A 14,915-nucleotide genomic window follows, 5' to 3' on the forward strand; every position below is an offset into this window, starting at 1 on the left:
CCGTTGCAGACGACATTAACGTTAGAAGACGGTGTCGTCTGCTAAGTTCGCAGTACGCTATTCCTGACATTTTCGGACGGTGCAGGAGTTGCTGCACCGTTGAGCAGTTATTTTTTTCCTTCCTCTCCTTCTTCTTCATCGACTAGAATATTACGAAGGGAATGCCGCTCGTGTGAATGCACGTCAAGAGGAAAAAGAAAGCGTTTCGTAAGAGTGAGGATTTGGACTTGTCGGTGATTCAGTGCTATGTGTTGTGTCCCACACTGCCAAGGTTTCCACCACGGTTTTAATTAGGAACGTGTTTGCTTACGCACTTCTCAATGAGGTCTGAACACCTTCCGTTCAACAAATTTCCACAGGCTCCCTAAACAACAATATTTTTCGCCTTTTTGCATGTGAAACTCGAGCTTCACTGACAACCAAAGCAAGTCACGAACCCACAACAACAAAAACCACACACAAATGGAATAGATGACGGTGTCCGAAACACTGACGCCAGGGAACATAATGATTCTCTGACTGCCACAGTGCTCGTTCTACATAGAACTAAACGGGGTAAGCTTGGGCCCAAATGCCTTAGAGAACAGAATTTCCGTTATGAAGTCTAAGTCTGTATTGAACTCCAAGAATATTGTAGCAAATAGAACGACACGTAATGATAACAGTTTCACTAGTTTCATAGTTTTCAACAGTTTCACATCATTTTGCATCATACACGTCTTCCACTCCACAGCAAATGACGCGCGCGCAAGGAAGATATTTCCCCCAACAATAGTCCCACAATGAGAAGGAAATCCAAAAGAGAAGAAAACATCCCGCATCGCGATATGGAAATCCAAGAACAGAAGAGGAACGAGCGAGGAGGAAACAGCCACCTGGCGGAGGACATTCCTCCGCCGGGTCACGTGGTACAAGCGCGAAGCCTCGTCGCCGATATTATTCCGCGCAAGAAGTTAGTCCCTCAGAACTTCGATCGAAAATCGAAATATTGGCGCGTCCACGCTTTAATTGTTAACGAAAAAGATATTATACACGCTTTACAATAGTTTGTGTTACTTCGGAGAAACTTTGTCGGGCAGAAACGTCGCAAAAGCATTCATCCGCCTGGACACTGGCAGAAGTTTTAGTGCGAGGAGGAAAGAGGGTGAGCTCTCGTCCTCCCTCCCGTCGAGTGCAGAACAGGTTTCCGCATCCAGTGTTCATGGAGACGTTGTTGTACGGGGATGTGTTAGAGCAGTGTATTAGAATACCGTTCACAGCATGCGGTTATGACACCAGAAGATCGGTTGTGTAGGAGTGTGCGACTGGAGTCGTGTCAGCGACCGTCAGTGTGGATGTGCGCTTTGGATACCCGCAAATATAGCGTGAACACGATGCGGCGGTGACACCCGCTTGTTTCTCTGTGTACGTCGGAGCGCCTAGGATTATCACAAATCATGAAGCTTCGGAGATCCTTTAGCTGGATAACACTGGCTCTAGTAGCCTTGTCGTTACCCAAAGTATCCGAAGGTAAGCACAGGCAACGAACTTTGTAACGCAGCTCTCTTTGTGTGCACAGGCTTCGCCGACTCTCGCACAGCGGCAAACCGCAGCTTGTCTGTCGTCTGCAATCGTCGCGGAACGGAACTTTGTATATTTTGCGGGTTCTGATTCCGTAAGGTTGTTCGTATAACGTAATGAGGAATGGGTATGCAAACGAATGGGATGGTACATAAAGAGGGACATCGTAGAATATTTTACGAGCTTTAAGATAAGCGCGAAGTCTCCCACTTTGGAAGAACGTCCGCTCTGATGATAGACGCATTTCAGAAGCGAACACATGATCTGGGAAGTAGATGAAAAAAAAAAAAAGCTTGATAAAGGGCCGTCCTTTTTTAAATAATAAGAAAAAAAGGTACCAGCTCTATTTGTGGCTTGGACTGAGCCCTTGTACAGTCGCTGCCCTTCTACAGCTGGAACTTCCAAGATTGCAAGTGAACCTCTTGAACGCCGAGCGATGCATAATCTATCGCTTCCGATACCCAGTGCAAACACCAGCGGGAGAACTTCGATTAACAAGCCCTCCGAGAGCAAACATCCAAAACTGTGCGTGATATAGCGCGTTGTAGGGGAAGCTTTCGTTGTAAACAACTGCGAGTCTGTGACACACAGTAATATCAGTGCATACGATCAAAATGACTGTTGCTCGTGTTAACACAAAGTCAACCGAACACTTTTCTCTCTTGGCCACACGCATCGCACAGTGCCGAAGAAAAGCGGTTAGGCCTAGCTCGTGCACGCCACCGAAACTTATTTTTTTCTCTCTCTAACTTCCCTTGCATGCTCGATGTTGAACGTCTGCCGATTTTAATTCGCAATTCATCGAAGCCGTGCGATCACGAAGTTGATCCGGACTTTGGAGACGCTCTCGCGATTAGGCCTACTGCTCCGAAGGACGTTGACAAAAGAGCGAGGCAGTGTCCGGGGGCTCCAAACAAGTGGTTGTCCCAGTGTCGGGCGCATCGCCGTCTAGGTCACCTGTATATATCTCTGTCGCTCGTGATGTTTCTTGTAGAGTCACTAGTTTCTTAGAAACTGAAGCCATCGAGACGGACACGTCTTTGGATTCTGAAGCTACTGCCCCTTTCGCTGGTTTAGGCTTCCATTGATGTTCTTGAAGACGTCTGGAAGTTGGAGCTTCCTTGTGTGAAGAACCCGGTGATTGACCACTCGTGTTAGTCATGGGGCTAATCATGTGATGATGATGATGACGGAGGCCTTAAAAAGTTTATTGTGGTAGCTAGCACATAGGGTGCGTCCACTGGGCATTGTAGAACCAGAACCACGTTTTGTGGAATGCGTTGCTCACTAGGATTTAACTCCGAATTCGTTGCATTCGTTTAACTCGTGATTGAATGTGATTAAAGTACAGTAGTCTCCAAGGCATTCAGCCTGACTTTCTTGGACTTGCAGCGCGTGTTTCTAAGAACGCTCGTTCAACTGGCAAAGCAAACGACGAGCATTTCAACAGTATATAATAAACTGCTGGTATAATGAGTAATGCTAATAAGTTTGTCCGGTCAAAGTCGACGAGAGAGCACCGCCAAGAGGGCAAGGTTACGTGCCTAAGCGCTGGCTGCAGGTGCTCGACACTGCACGTCTTGCTCGACGGCAGATGGTATCCAACGGGGCAGATGTTCTTCGAGCGGCTCCGCCGTAGACCAGCACTCCCGTGCCTTATGTCGTACTCGATGTTATGCTATGCGTTACCTGCTCAGAGAGTCCGGTGTTTTGTTTTTCCTTCTTCAACCCTATCGCGTTCTGGCGCAGATTTTTAATACCATCGTTTCGATTCCTCTTAAAACAGGTCTTCACCACATAACACTATAAGACCAACCACTGCACGTTTGTGATTTGTGGAAATCGCGGGACGTACGCATTTTCGTAACAGTTAACGGAAGTGCATAAGTGTCAAAAAAGGACGTACGCCTCCTGTTTTCAAGAAATCAGGTTGCGACGTTATCGCCTCCAATGACACTCGCATGATGTCTTTCTTTTCCCTAATGCGTTGAAGATGGTTGTTGATCGCATGGTTCTGTCTTCACCTTCTGATCTTGCTGAAGGTGGGATGCTTCCGCCGTTTTGTGACATTTGGCGTTTATATCAATGTCACTGGAAGATGTATCATTCCGTGCTTAGAGTTGGTGATGGTGTTTTTGGTGTGCCGATTTTTTCTTTCTTTTTTCTTTTTACATATACTACAATTGAAATATTCGATGACGTTCATTGACGTCACCCCTCTAGAGGGCACCAGCTTCAAAAAGAAAGAAAAAAGCGTTACCCCCGCCATGATACAAGTCTAGGCAAGTTTAGTTTCGGTTTTCACTCGCTGCGATAGGCTGTTTAGAAAATTATTTACGCTGGAAACACGAAAATTACGGGGGAAATTATATACACAGCACGAGGACCGCAACGATTCGGAAACATCACATGAACGGTGAATGAGATGTGACCATGTGTGATGACCTACCCCTACGTCATCATGGCGGCAAATCTGACTAGCGACGTCACCGGGATAGTCTGATTGAATTCCACGTTACTGTACTGCAACCTCCTGAAGCGGTCAGCTTGCGCGTGTGTTCCACCTGAGAGCACTATAGCCTCGAAAATGTAGGTCCTTCGAAGTGTTGTTACGGTTTGGTTCACTATCATGTGCTATTTAGAGGACAGTTAACGTTGAAACATGGAAATTACTTGGATTGTGGTACAAATAATATTCACGCGGTGCAGTAACTTTGACACACAACATGTATACGGTGAAGGCCTGGACAGTCAACCAACGTTATGGTGGCAAATCTGCTAGCGACTGTGGCGCTCTCACGTGGATGACGTCATGTGAATAGACTCTGTACGAAAGGCAAGCCCCATATTACCGAGAAAATCAGGTCTTGAGACACTGACTGGGATTTGTTTCACCCAAAATATTTCATCATTTTTTAAGCTTCCAAATTGGTTGCAGTGACAATACAAGTGTATACTTGTTTGTCTTGTCCCGTATCGTTGTTCACGAAGGAAGGAAAGCGACTAAGTATACAGGAAACAATAAGGGATCATTAATACGGCGTAAGCAACTAAGGCGTTCTGAGTCAGAGATGGCCCTGCGCCAGGGCAGGTGCCCTCCTTGCACGATGTATACCAGGAACACGATTGCTGGAGAGGAGGGTACGCACGTTAATTATTCCATTGTCTGTTCTCTCTGGACGCTTTGAATTGATATTACGGTCCTCGAAGCACTCTTCGAAACATCGTTGAAATATAAGGCTTATTCACTGACGTCTCTTATCTATAGAGGGCAGCATCAGCTTCTAAAAGTACAGCATATCATACACTCTTAAAAATGGACTACACTGCATAGCACGATCTTATAGCCAACCATAGGTCGGCGCAATCATGATCGCAATGCCTTATCAAAGCCTGATGATCGCGATCATGAGTGCGATCACGAAGCACTGGCAAGGCTGTCGCGATCATGATCCCGCCGAGCTATGTAGCCAACCATCATCTGGAATGATATCATGATATGCCCTGATTTTTTGGAAACGAGAGGCGTACGCCTTTTTATGACAATTCTGAACAGCATAAGTGTCACAAAAAGGTGTACGCTTCCCGTTTTCAACACATCGGTGCATATAATGATTGAAAAACAGCTCAGTTTCAATGCCGCTAGCACGAAAAGGGACCACCAGTAGGGGAGGAGCTTACGAGCACGCCACGTCACTGTCACGTCACGATGTGACGTAGATGAAAATTCCCTATATGGTAGGCCAGAACGCTAATAAACCCTCTTGAGTTTCTTCATCCCCGCTGTCCGCCACGAAGACTCGTTTGCAAGCCCGAGTGTGGCCCCGCATAAACGTCAAGTCGATTGCGTGTATATGTATTGTGTGTTTCCAACGGATGTACCGTAATAAGAGCGAACGCACCGTGCCAGAACGGTGCAGGTACCGCAAGCGCAGGTATACATATACCGCAAGTGTGTGGGACCTGCCGTTACGGAACAGGACGCAAAAACCGTGTAATAATAAGAACCGTTGTTGTTTCACGGACTACGAAATCCTGGAAACCTCGCGTGAAATGTTGGCCACCCCCGGATGTGCGGCTCTCCTTCCCTCGCCGTTTCCGGCACCTGTAGAAGGACAGGGAAACGAAAAGAGGGGGTGGATGGGTGGACCGGCAGTCAGGGTAGAATTTTTTTTTAGGGATGTGCCAACCAAATCCTCGAATCCTATAGGCAGGGATTCGAGATTCACGAATCCGAATTCTAGTGCCCAAAACGACGAATCGAATCTTTCGAATCCACCAACCAGGTTTGTTTGTTCATTTTTCAAATTGATTACATTGCTGTGAACCGGAAGAGCTCAGGCAGGAACTGTTACATTACAAGTTTAAAAGTAACCTGGTTTTGCTTTTGATTGCTGCTTAGTTTTATGGAAATAATCCACACTCGAGGATTTGTGCATTTCTTGTAGTCGACGATAAATAAATAAAATTAAAATAAAATAAAAATAAAATTAAATAACTTACTTTCAAGAAGAACTCTATGGGTATATTCTATTCTGAAACTGAAGCATTATGTAATTGGTTTTTGATTAAACAAAAGTGTCATATTCTGCTGCAAAACATTTTTCGCTAGAAGTGTTTTTTTTTCTGGCTTTTTAAACTCTTTTAAAAGAAAGGATTCGAAAAATTTTGGATTCATCCCATCTCTAATTTTTTTAAATCCCGTGTTAGCGCCGCGAAGCAACTGTGGCTATATATGAGCGGCGTACAGACGTGAACAGATAGCGAGAGGGCAGCAGGAAGGAGAGCGGGACACGGGGGGTTAGTGTGAGTCCTGGGCCGACTTCAGGGCGAACTGTGCCGACGTTCGTCTGGAATGTCTTCGGAAAACCCAGGGAAAACCTCAGACAGCACAACCGGTGACAGGATTCGAACCCGTGTCAATCACGCCACGGGAGCTGGTGGAGAATTTTCTCGTTTCTGTAAAAGGATCGGATGATGTTGCATGGCGGAGTCGCTATTCAAACGCTCTTAGATGAACTACGTATGATGGTAGGCACTCGCGGCCATCTTTGTTTTTGTTTTTCTTCTTTTTTCTTTCGACTCGAGTTTAGGCTGAAAGCGCAATTCTTCTGCTTTTCTTTTACATTATTTTAGTCCTCTGAGCTGTAATTAGAACACTCGAAGGCATAAACGGAGAGGGAGTGACAAATCATTAGCATAATTGGCTCAAAATCTAATCTGGTGCAGGATACTGGGGTAGCCGGCGCGACCCTGTCGTGACATACACCATCGTCACAGAATTGGCTCCAAAACTGTCCTCCTGTCCTCTGCTCAGTTACCTTACGGCAGGCCCTTTCGCCATCACCACCACCACCACCACCAGATACTTTTTTTTTCTTCTTTTTTCTTTTTTTTTTTTTTTCTGTGTGAACATGCAGCATTTCAGACTGTATTGAACATACTATAATTCACCGTTCGAGTGTTGTCAGCGAGTTGTTCACGGTATCACCACGCCACTACATCCCACGGCAATTGACACAAATGCGTAAGTGTCACAAAAAAGCGTGCACTTCCCGTTTTCGAGAAATCAGGGTAGAGAATTGAAGAGGCAACGATGTCATTCGAGGGGTCGTTTGACTATAGGAGCTTTTTGTGAGGCGAAATTCTGTTTTAAGTCTGTAGGATTGGAACGAACAACAATGACAAAAAACATCTTCTCACAATTACCTTCTAAAGACACCTAACACGTCCTACATGCACGCTGAACATTTACAGCGTATATTATCATCAAACATCGACTCTAGAAGGAACCGACTGAAAGCTAATGCAGTATGGATAAGTTCTCACTTTTTCGATTTAAACGGGCCTTTCCTAGTTCTGGGTGGGGCCGAAATTCTGGTGCTGTTTTTAAATCTGTTTTTCTGAGTGAAATCGGGTGACACTGATAAATAAGGGCGTTATCGGAGCCATTATTTTTTTTTCTTTCTCTCTAGCTAGCAATTAACCCGCAGTTAAAACGCATACATTGGCCAAACATATTCATACATCGTCAATGTTGCAATATCAAATGTGTTTCGCGTATTGTTGCATTGAAATAATATTTACGCCAAACATGCGTACAAACTGTTACTAAAGAGTGCACGTGATACAACGTAACGCGTGATTGAAAATCGCTTCACTCGAACGTCGTCGCCATCTTGCCAAGTTGGCTCTCTTCCATTGGTTCTTTTTCATCTTGCCACCGCACCAATCGCCCATCACTTGCCCGACACCAGCTCCCGTGGCTCAGTGGTTAGCGTGCTGGCCATGTCACGTCGAGACTGGGAGGTACCCGGGTTCGAATCTGTGCTGTCTGGGGTTTTTCCTGGGTTTTCCTCAGACGCTTTCAGACATATGTCGGCACAGTTCCCTTAGAAGTCGGCCCAGGACGCACATTCCCCCAAGGCGTGAGTCGTGACGTTGCCCACATACGTGAGACCGACAACGGCAAGCCCTATCACCACCACCACCACCACTTGCCCGAGTGTCATTTTTCCTCGCATCGACCACACTAATAAGATCACACGTTTTCATTGTAATACCAATACATTATCCAGATCATTCTTTTGTTCAACTGCCATCGAATGGAACAACCTCCCATCACCTCTCGCAACTATTATCGAGCATACAGTATTTTGTAACAGTAATTGAGTCGGACTCTAAATATGAAATGATATCAACTCGAGCGCTCCTCCGCCGGTGGTGTAATTTAGTTCCCCTATACCTATAGAAGACAAAAACTTTCGCCCCATTCGTTCCCCGGTTCTAGCGTGAAATAAAACAGGGACTCCTTTTGTGCGCGAGAGGAAAACAGAAACTTCCGCACTCTCCATGCCCCCCCCCCCCCCCCCTAAAACTGGCCTCACTATGCACACCATGCGCGGAGACGGGACAGGAAATGGGTGCGGGGGTGCTTTACAGAAGACGAGAGAGACAGCAGGCGCGGGGGACTTTGTGTGTGTGTGTGTGTGTGTGTGCACACGGGGACCGTCGCCTAAAGAAGTGGACACCGACCTGTTCCCCCTCCCCGTGCGGTATGTCCTCGCGTGCGCTGGGCTAGTTTTGGGGTGGTCCAATGAGAAAACACGCAAACGTTGTGGCTGACTGGCGGCAGGTATACGGTGTGAGAGAGAGTCCATCGAGAGAGGAGATAGGAGTCTACTGTGGCGAGAGAAACCACGTTGAAAAGCCGTCGACATTTTGCGTCTATGCGGGGGAGAGCACTCTTAAAAATGAACTTCACCGCATAGCATGCTCCTAGCCAACCATAACCTCGAATGATATCGTTATCTGCCCTGATTTGTTGAAAACGGGAGGCGTACGCCTTTTTTGTGACACTTATGCTGTTCATAATTGTCACAAAAAAGGCGTACGCCTCCCGTTTTCAACAAAGCAGGGCAGATAACAATATCATTCCAGGTTATGGTTGGCTAGGAGCGTGCTATGCGGTGAAGTTCATTTTTAAGAGTGAGGGTGTAGTTTGGAGTGAAGGGACCACGTGACGAAGGGTGACCACTCAGAAGGCAGCATTAAGGAGGTATTCGTACGCCGGCACAGGTCCCCAAAGGAAACCAAGTGCCAACCACCTTGATGTGGTATCCCCACATGGTTCACCCGATACAAAGGGGATAGCCTCCAAGCTAAGCCAAGCTAACAAAAGGGATAGCATCATCATTCATCATTTTGGGAGGGGAATGGAGCAGACCGTTTCATGGGCAATTGGGATGAGAAGGAAACTGGGGAGCTACGCAGACAGCTGACCTACATAAGTACCGTGTGGCACTCAAAAACAAACAAACAAAAAAGAACAATGCGGAACTTCACAGCATAGCGGGCTCCCAACCGAAGGGTTTTTCACAAACCGTGGACACGCCCCTCGTTTTCGTCAAATCAAGGGAGAGAACGTTGTCATTCGGATGGTGGTTGGCTAGGAGCGTGCTATGCGGCGAAGCTCTGTTTTTAGAGAGCGTGCCCTTCGTCCTCGGACAGAGCGATATCATCCTGTTGACCTTGAGTGTGTTATGCAGTGAAGTTCTATTCTTAGAATCGGTAATCAGAGGAGTCTTTTCACTTCTTTCTAATCGCGCCACAAACGAGACGATTCCGATCTCCTTTTTTTTTCTATTTCTTTTTTTAATGTGACGTATTTCTAGCAAATAAAGAAAATGTACTGGTGCCTCAGGGATGGCTCGTCAAAAAGACGCTCCGAAGAACGTGAACCATATCTGTCGCACAGTAGCACGTTCCCGTCTTTGCATTATCGCGTCGAGCGAGCTGTCTCTTACCAGCGTGATAATTTTGCCTCTGTGTTGCCTTCTTGCGCCACAGAAAGCTACGCTTACCGTGTCCCATCGACGTTACACTCTAAGAAAAAAGGCGTACGCCCCATTGCTCACCGAATCAGAAGCGGTAAGCCTATCATTCGTAGGTAGCAGGTAGAACTTTGCAACCTTTTAGGCACAACACACACTCTTAAAAATGAACTTCACCGCATAGCACGCTCATAGCCAACCATCATCTCGAATGATACCGTTATCCGCCCTGATTTGTTGAAAATGGGAGGCACACGCCTTTTCTGTGACACTTATCATCGTATCTCTATTTGTGTGTGTGTGTGACACTTATGCTGTTCATAATTGTCACAAAAATGGCATACGCCTCCCGTTTTCAACAAATAAGGGTACATATAACGATATCTTTCGAGATGATGGTTGGCTAGGAGCGTGCTATGCGGTGAAGTTCATTTTTAAGAGAGTATGCGTCAACTATTACCTCCTAAATGGTGTAACTGCTCCAACCTTTTTTCTAAGAGTGTATATACGTCGTGCTTTAGATATTCACGTTTTCACCTGTGTAACGAGTATTCTGCAACTATCTGCTACGATTAGGAGCCGTACTTACTTAGCTATTCGCGTAGCTTATTGCGTGCATGTATACAGTACACACTCGTGTATTGCATGCGTACTGTTAACGAATTCACATTACGCGTGATTAACCCACACAGGAAGTTCGGTTACTTCCCTCTCTCCTCTATTATGTCTATACCGCTGCAGAGTATCGAAGCTTTCCTTCCCTCGGGCATCTTCAAATTATTCTTAAGTGTCGCATGCAACCCTAGTTCATCATAGGGGTGTGTCGATGCGCCATTTGGCTGGCGCGCACGCGATATCCGAGCCAAGAAAAAAGGAAAACCAGCGTTGCCAGAATTCTTGCAGCGGCCGTCATTTCTTTGCTCTCCTCGCGGCTGCCTTCGTGATTACAGAGAAGGCCCTTCCCACCGTGTTTTTTTTCTTCTTTGTTTGTTTCGTCTATTCCTTCTTGTCTCATCTCTCCCCCCCCCTCTCTCTCTCTAGGTTCATTTTTTTTTAAACATTCGCATCCTCCGGCTATATGCTTTCCCACAGAGATGGACGCGACGAACTGACGCCAACCAAACGTGGTCGTTCTCTGACACCAGCCGTGACATCTGGCGGACAGTTGCCGCGGCATTGACAGTCGACGGCAAGTTTTTGAGTCACGTGACCTACACGGTGGTACCGTGCGAGTTTCCCAGGGTGTTACTGGTTACGCGATTTCGACGAAGGAGAAGAATTACGCTGTATCAGGTTTCGCGTTAAAGCGAATACGCGGTAGTGAAACACGGACTGAATGCGGTTTCGCCTGCGTTGAGCAACTGACGACGACAGAGAGTGTTTTTTTTTCTTTGTGAGTACCATGTGTTCCTGTTCCATATGGTAGAGGAAGAGGTGATGTAAAAATGCTTCTGCGAAATGTGTTTTTTTGAGCATGTCATCATGCTTCATAAACTCTCATACACACACAAAAAAAAAAGAACAAGAGAGAGGACCAAAAAACAAACTCCAGATGCCGGTCCAGAACAGTTTGATAAAACCGTAAACAAGAACTACAAGAAACAAGAGAGAAACTGATGTTCTGAGGCTGGAACAACATAGAAGGGACAGATACAAACAAAGCAGCTTACCGAAGCTGTAAAGACCGTTCGCAAACAAAAATAGATGTTGCTTGTTTATGTATTGTGACAGCCAAGTACTGTTGAAAAGATTGTAATCACGGTCTCTCACGTAAACAACTTTTGTTAAGACATCGCTATATCCGGGTTCGTTTTATTTACGTTCTTTCTTTCATTGATTGACATTGATTTATCATTGACATTGATTATGTAAACCATAAAAGTGCAGGGGACATATCTGCACCAGCGCTGTTCCTAACTTTAGATGTAAGCACAACAATAGCGATGATATCTGTATTTTCTGTGCCAAAAACACAGCCTGAATGCCTGCGCTAGTCCGTGCACCAAGTACGACGCCACAAAATTTCGAGGTCGTATTCAAGTTGCTTACATTCTGTGCGCCCCCTCGTTAAATGCAGACGACAACAGAAGAGTAGTTGCCAGACCGCGACTGATTAGACGCCATGGACGGCGAAAATGTCTCCCCCCTCCAAAAAAAAAAAGCAGAGGCTCGCTTTGGTCCTTTTCAATTGGTCACATTTTCCGGGCAGCGGAACGGCGTGGGAACGAGGTTAGCGTCGCCACCGCCCGGAGCATGACGGGAAACAGAATATCGCCTAATTAATGTGCTCCAGTCGAATGTACCTTTTTCTACCGCGGGGTGAATCGCACGGGTCGAGCTGATTACCGGCAGAAGATGAGCTACTGTCTTTCCTTATCGTCGGCCTTCGTGCATTGAAAGTGGAACGAAGAGGGCATATTAAATTGGACGAGTTCGAAATATCAGAACGAAGTTACGAGCATCTCCAGGATGATGGCGAAGGCTGCCTTCCAAGGAGACTCTTCGAAAAGCTAAATTCTGCAGGAAAAATTCTGTTAGGAATGTCCCGCGTCGACGTGACGTAATCATTCAAAATCCACCAATCACGATCGTGCTTTCGGCAGCCGTAGCTATGGAGACAATCCGCCATCGGCCGCATGGGCTGCCGCTGGTACGTAACCACAGAATCGTCTGCTGCGATTAGATGAAGGAGATTACATCCCGACTTTAGAAAGAAGCTTTTTTTTTTATTATTCCGTATTAGCGGCGTACAGATGTGGGCAGATGGAGAGAGGACAGCAGGAAGGATACAGAAGACACACTCTTAAAAATGAACTTCACCGCATAGCACGCTCCCAGCCAACCATCATCTCGAATGATATCGTGTGACACTTATGCTGTTCATAATTGTCACAGAAAAGGCGTACGCCTCCGGTTTTCAACAAATCAGGGCAGATAACAATATCATTCGAGATGATGGTTGGCTAGGAGCGTGCTATGCGGTGAAGTTCATTTTTAAGAGTGCAGGGGGGAGAAAGAGGCTGTAACGATGAAACACCCCGTTCATTATCACGAAAATGATGATGATGTTATTCTATTAGAAACGATGAATTATGAAGTTAATGTGCAGAATACAGTCAAAGTTGGACAGGATGCTTGTTGCGTTTAGAAATGAATTTTGGACACAATATTGCAAGTATGATAGCAGTAAAACAACTGTTATGGACGGAACAAACGAATGCGAGTGACTGTGATGGAAGGTAGCGTGAAAAATGGCGGTGCACTGAAATTATTAATCATGAACTGTATGATTTAAGTAGCGTTTTTTTTTCTTTTTTTTTTCCATTTTCGTAAGCTTCTCAGCCACAGAAGAGACTGTGTTGAGAGTCGGAAAAATTATAGCATAACCGTAAATATATACGGGGTTACCGCTGCGCCGTATAGAAACCGCTAGAGACGTCGCAGCACAACGAGGAAACTGAAATACTAACTAATTCCACGCACGCGACTTTGACACACAGCAAAAGCGAATCGCCTTCGTCCTGTTTCTAAATCACCCAGAGAATTTTACTGTTCTAGTTCGCTCCCAACCGTCGAAGCAGGAACTCCTCGAAAGTCCTTCGTGCCTGGCCATGTCGCCGCTAAAATTGGTCTGGGAAAAAAATGTGCCCCGTATATAAAGGGTCGTGCTACAGATGGACGTGCAGGAAATGTCGTCGTCGCTGGGATAAAGGTGTGTTGTATACTACCTGGGAGAAAGATATCGGTCGGGTTGGGCACGCTGAGACTGGTAATTAAGCCGCGGGGCAGTAAATGGCAACCCGTGGGAGAATCGGGAGAGCCACGTTAGCGAGCCTATACTTTGTCCCCGTTTGACAGGTCCTGATTATTGCGTTCCGTGAGTGAGTTAGAGGAGAAGCGTGATTGCGATTGCTGATGAGTTGAGAGTCTCTCTCTTTTTTTTTAATCTTCCGAGAAGAATTATTCCCTGTACTCTGACTGTACTCTGACTTCACGCGAGCGACATTTCCCAGGACACTCCACAGCGGAAGATACCCAAAACATAGTATAGCTTTCTGCGGTCCAGCAACAACATATTCTGTAGCAGACGACAGGGACGATGGTGTCGTCTGCTTTGTCGTGCTGCTGGTGTCGTCTGCGCGATGCGGCACGTTCTATATTCTGGCGCCCAACATGTGACACGACAGAGCTTCCGCTACGCCAGGCAGTTTTTGCTTTTTCTTCCACTAGAATATTCCTGGGAGATGTCACTCGTGTGAATACAGTGATTTGCATTATGCCACGCTGCAAGTACTTTTACAGCAAATCGCGCGAGATGTTACCTGGGATGACTCGTGTGGCCGCGATTGCTGGGCGCGTTGTCATGTCGTACTTTTATTATGTTTCGCCGGTTTTCTTTTTAGGTAAAAAAAACAGGGGAGGTGCTCTCTCCGTTAGAGATGTGTGCCAAGTTTCGTGCGTCGAATTTACTTTGGTGCCTTTTAATTTAAGTAACGTTATTTCGTTGATTAAATTACTAATTAAATTGAATAAATGAAAATACAAATTAAAAACTTGTGTATTGGAACCTTCCACTGTCGATCGTTTCTTCATCAACAACTTTCCAATTGACACATCGGCCATTGTATATAGTCTGTCGACGCAAAGCCCCGAATTATTTTACTTGGACCATTGAACCAATATTAAGGTTCGTTAATTTGTCTTATCTGATTATTTCATTAGGCACAACGAACAAAAAGTGCTGGCGACTATGATAAATGGATGCTAGCAACGTTCAGTTTGTTTCCTGGTCCAATATTGTGCCAAGCAGTTACGCTTCCTGAGTAGTGTGGTATTTCCTTCTCTTCCTACTTGTTTCCACGTGAACCGATTCAATAGAGTGGTCTTGAAAGCGGTGAAAGCGTAGTCAGATAACGTAAATGACTATACACAACCAGTATCCTCCGAAGCGCCGACCGTGATTTCATTTCACGCGCAACAGCCATGACGTCACGCGTTCGTGAGCACGAGCAACGAACACCA

At 45.9% G+C, this 14,915-nt stretch overlaps 1 protein-coding gene across 1 annotated transcript in view; it reads left to right on the forward strand.

The window, feature by feature from the left end:
- The first annotated feature begins 1,175 nt into the window (after positions 1–1,175).
- Positions 1,176–14,915, forward strand: part of LOC135368211 (neurogenic locus Notch protein-like) — a 65,440-nt gene continuing 51,700 nt past the window's right edge. Inside the window, exon 1 of the mRNA XM_064601351.1 lies at positions 1,176–1,509. Within this exon, the coding sequence (XP_064457421.1) occupies positions 1,437–1,509 (73 nt within the window). The 5' untranslated portion in view covers positions 1,176–1,436. The remainder of the gene's footprint in view (positions 1,510–14,915) is intronic.

The sequence above is a fragment of the Ornithodoros turicata genome, chromosome 9, assembly GCF_037126465.1.
Source record: "Ornithodoros turicata isolate Travis chromosome 9, ASM3712646v1, whole genome shotgun sequence".
NCBI lineage: Eukaryota > Metazoa > Arthropoda > Arachnida > Ixodida > Argasidae > Ornithodoros > Ornithodoros turicata.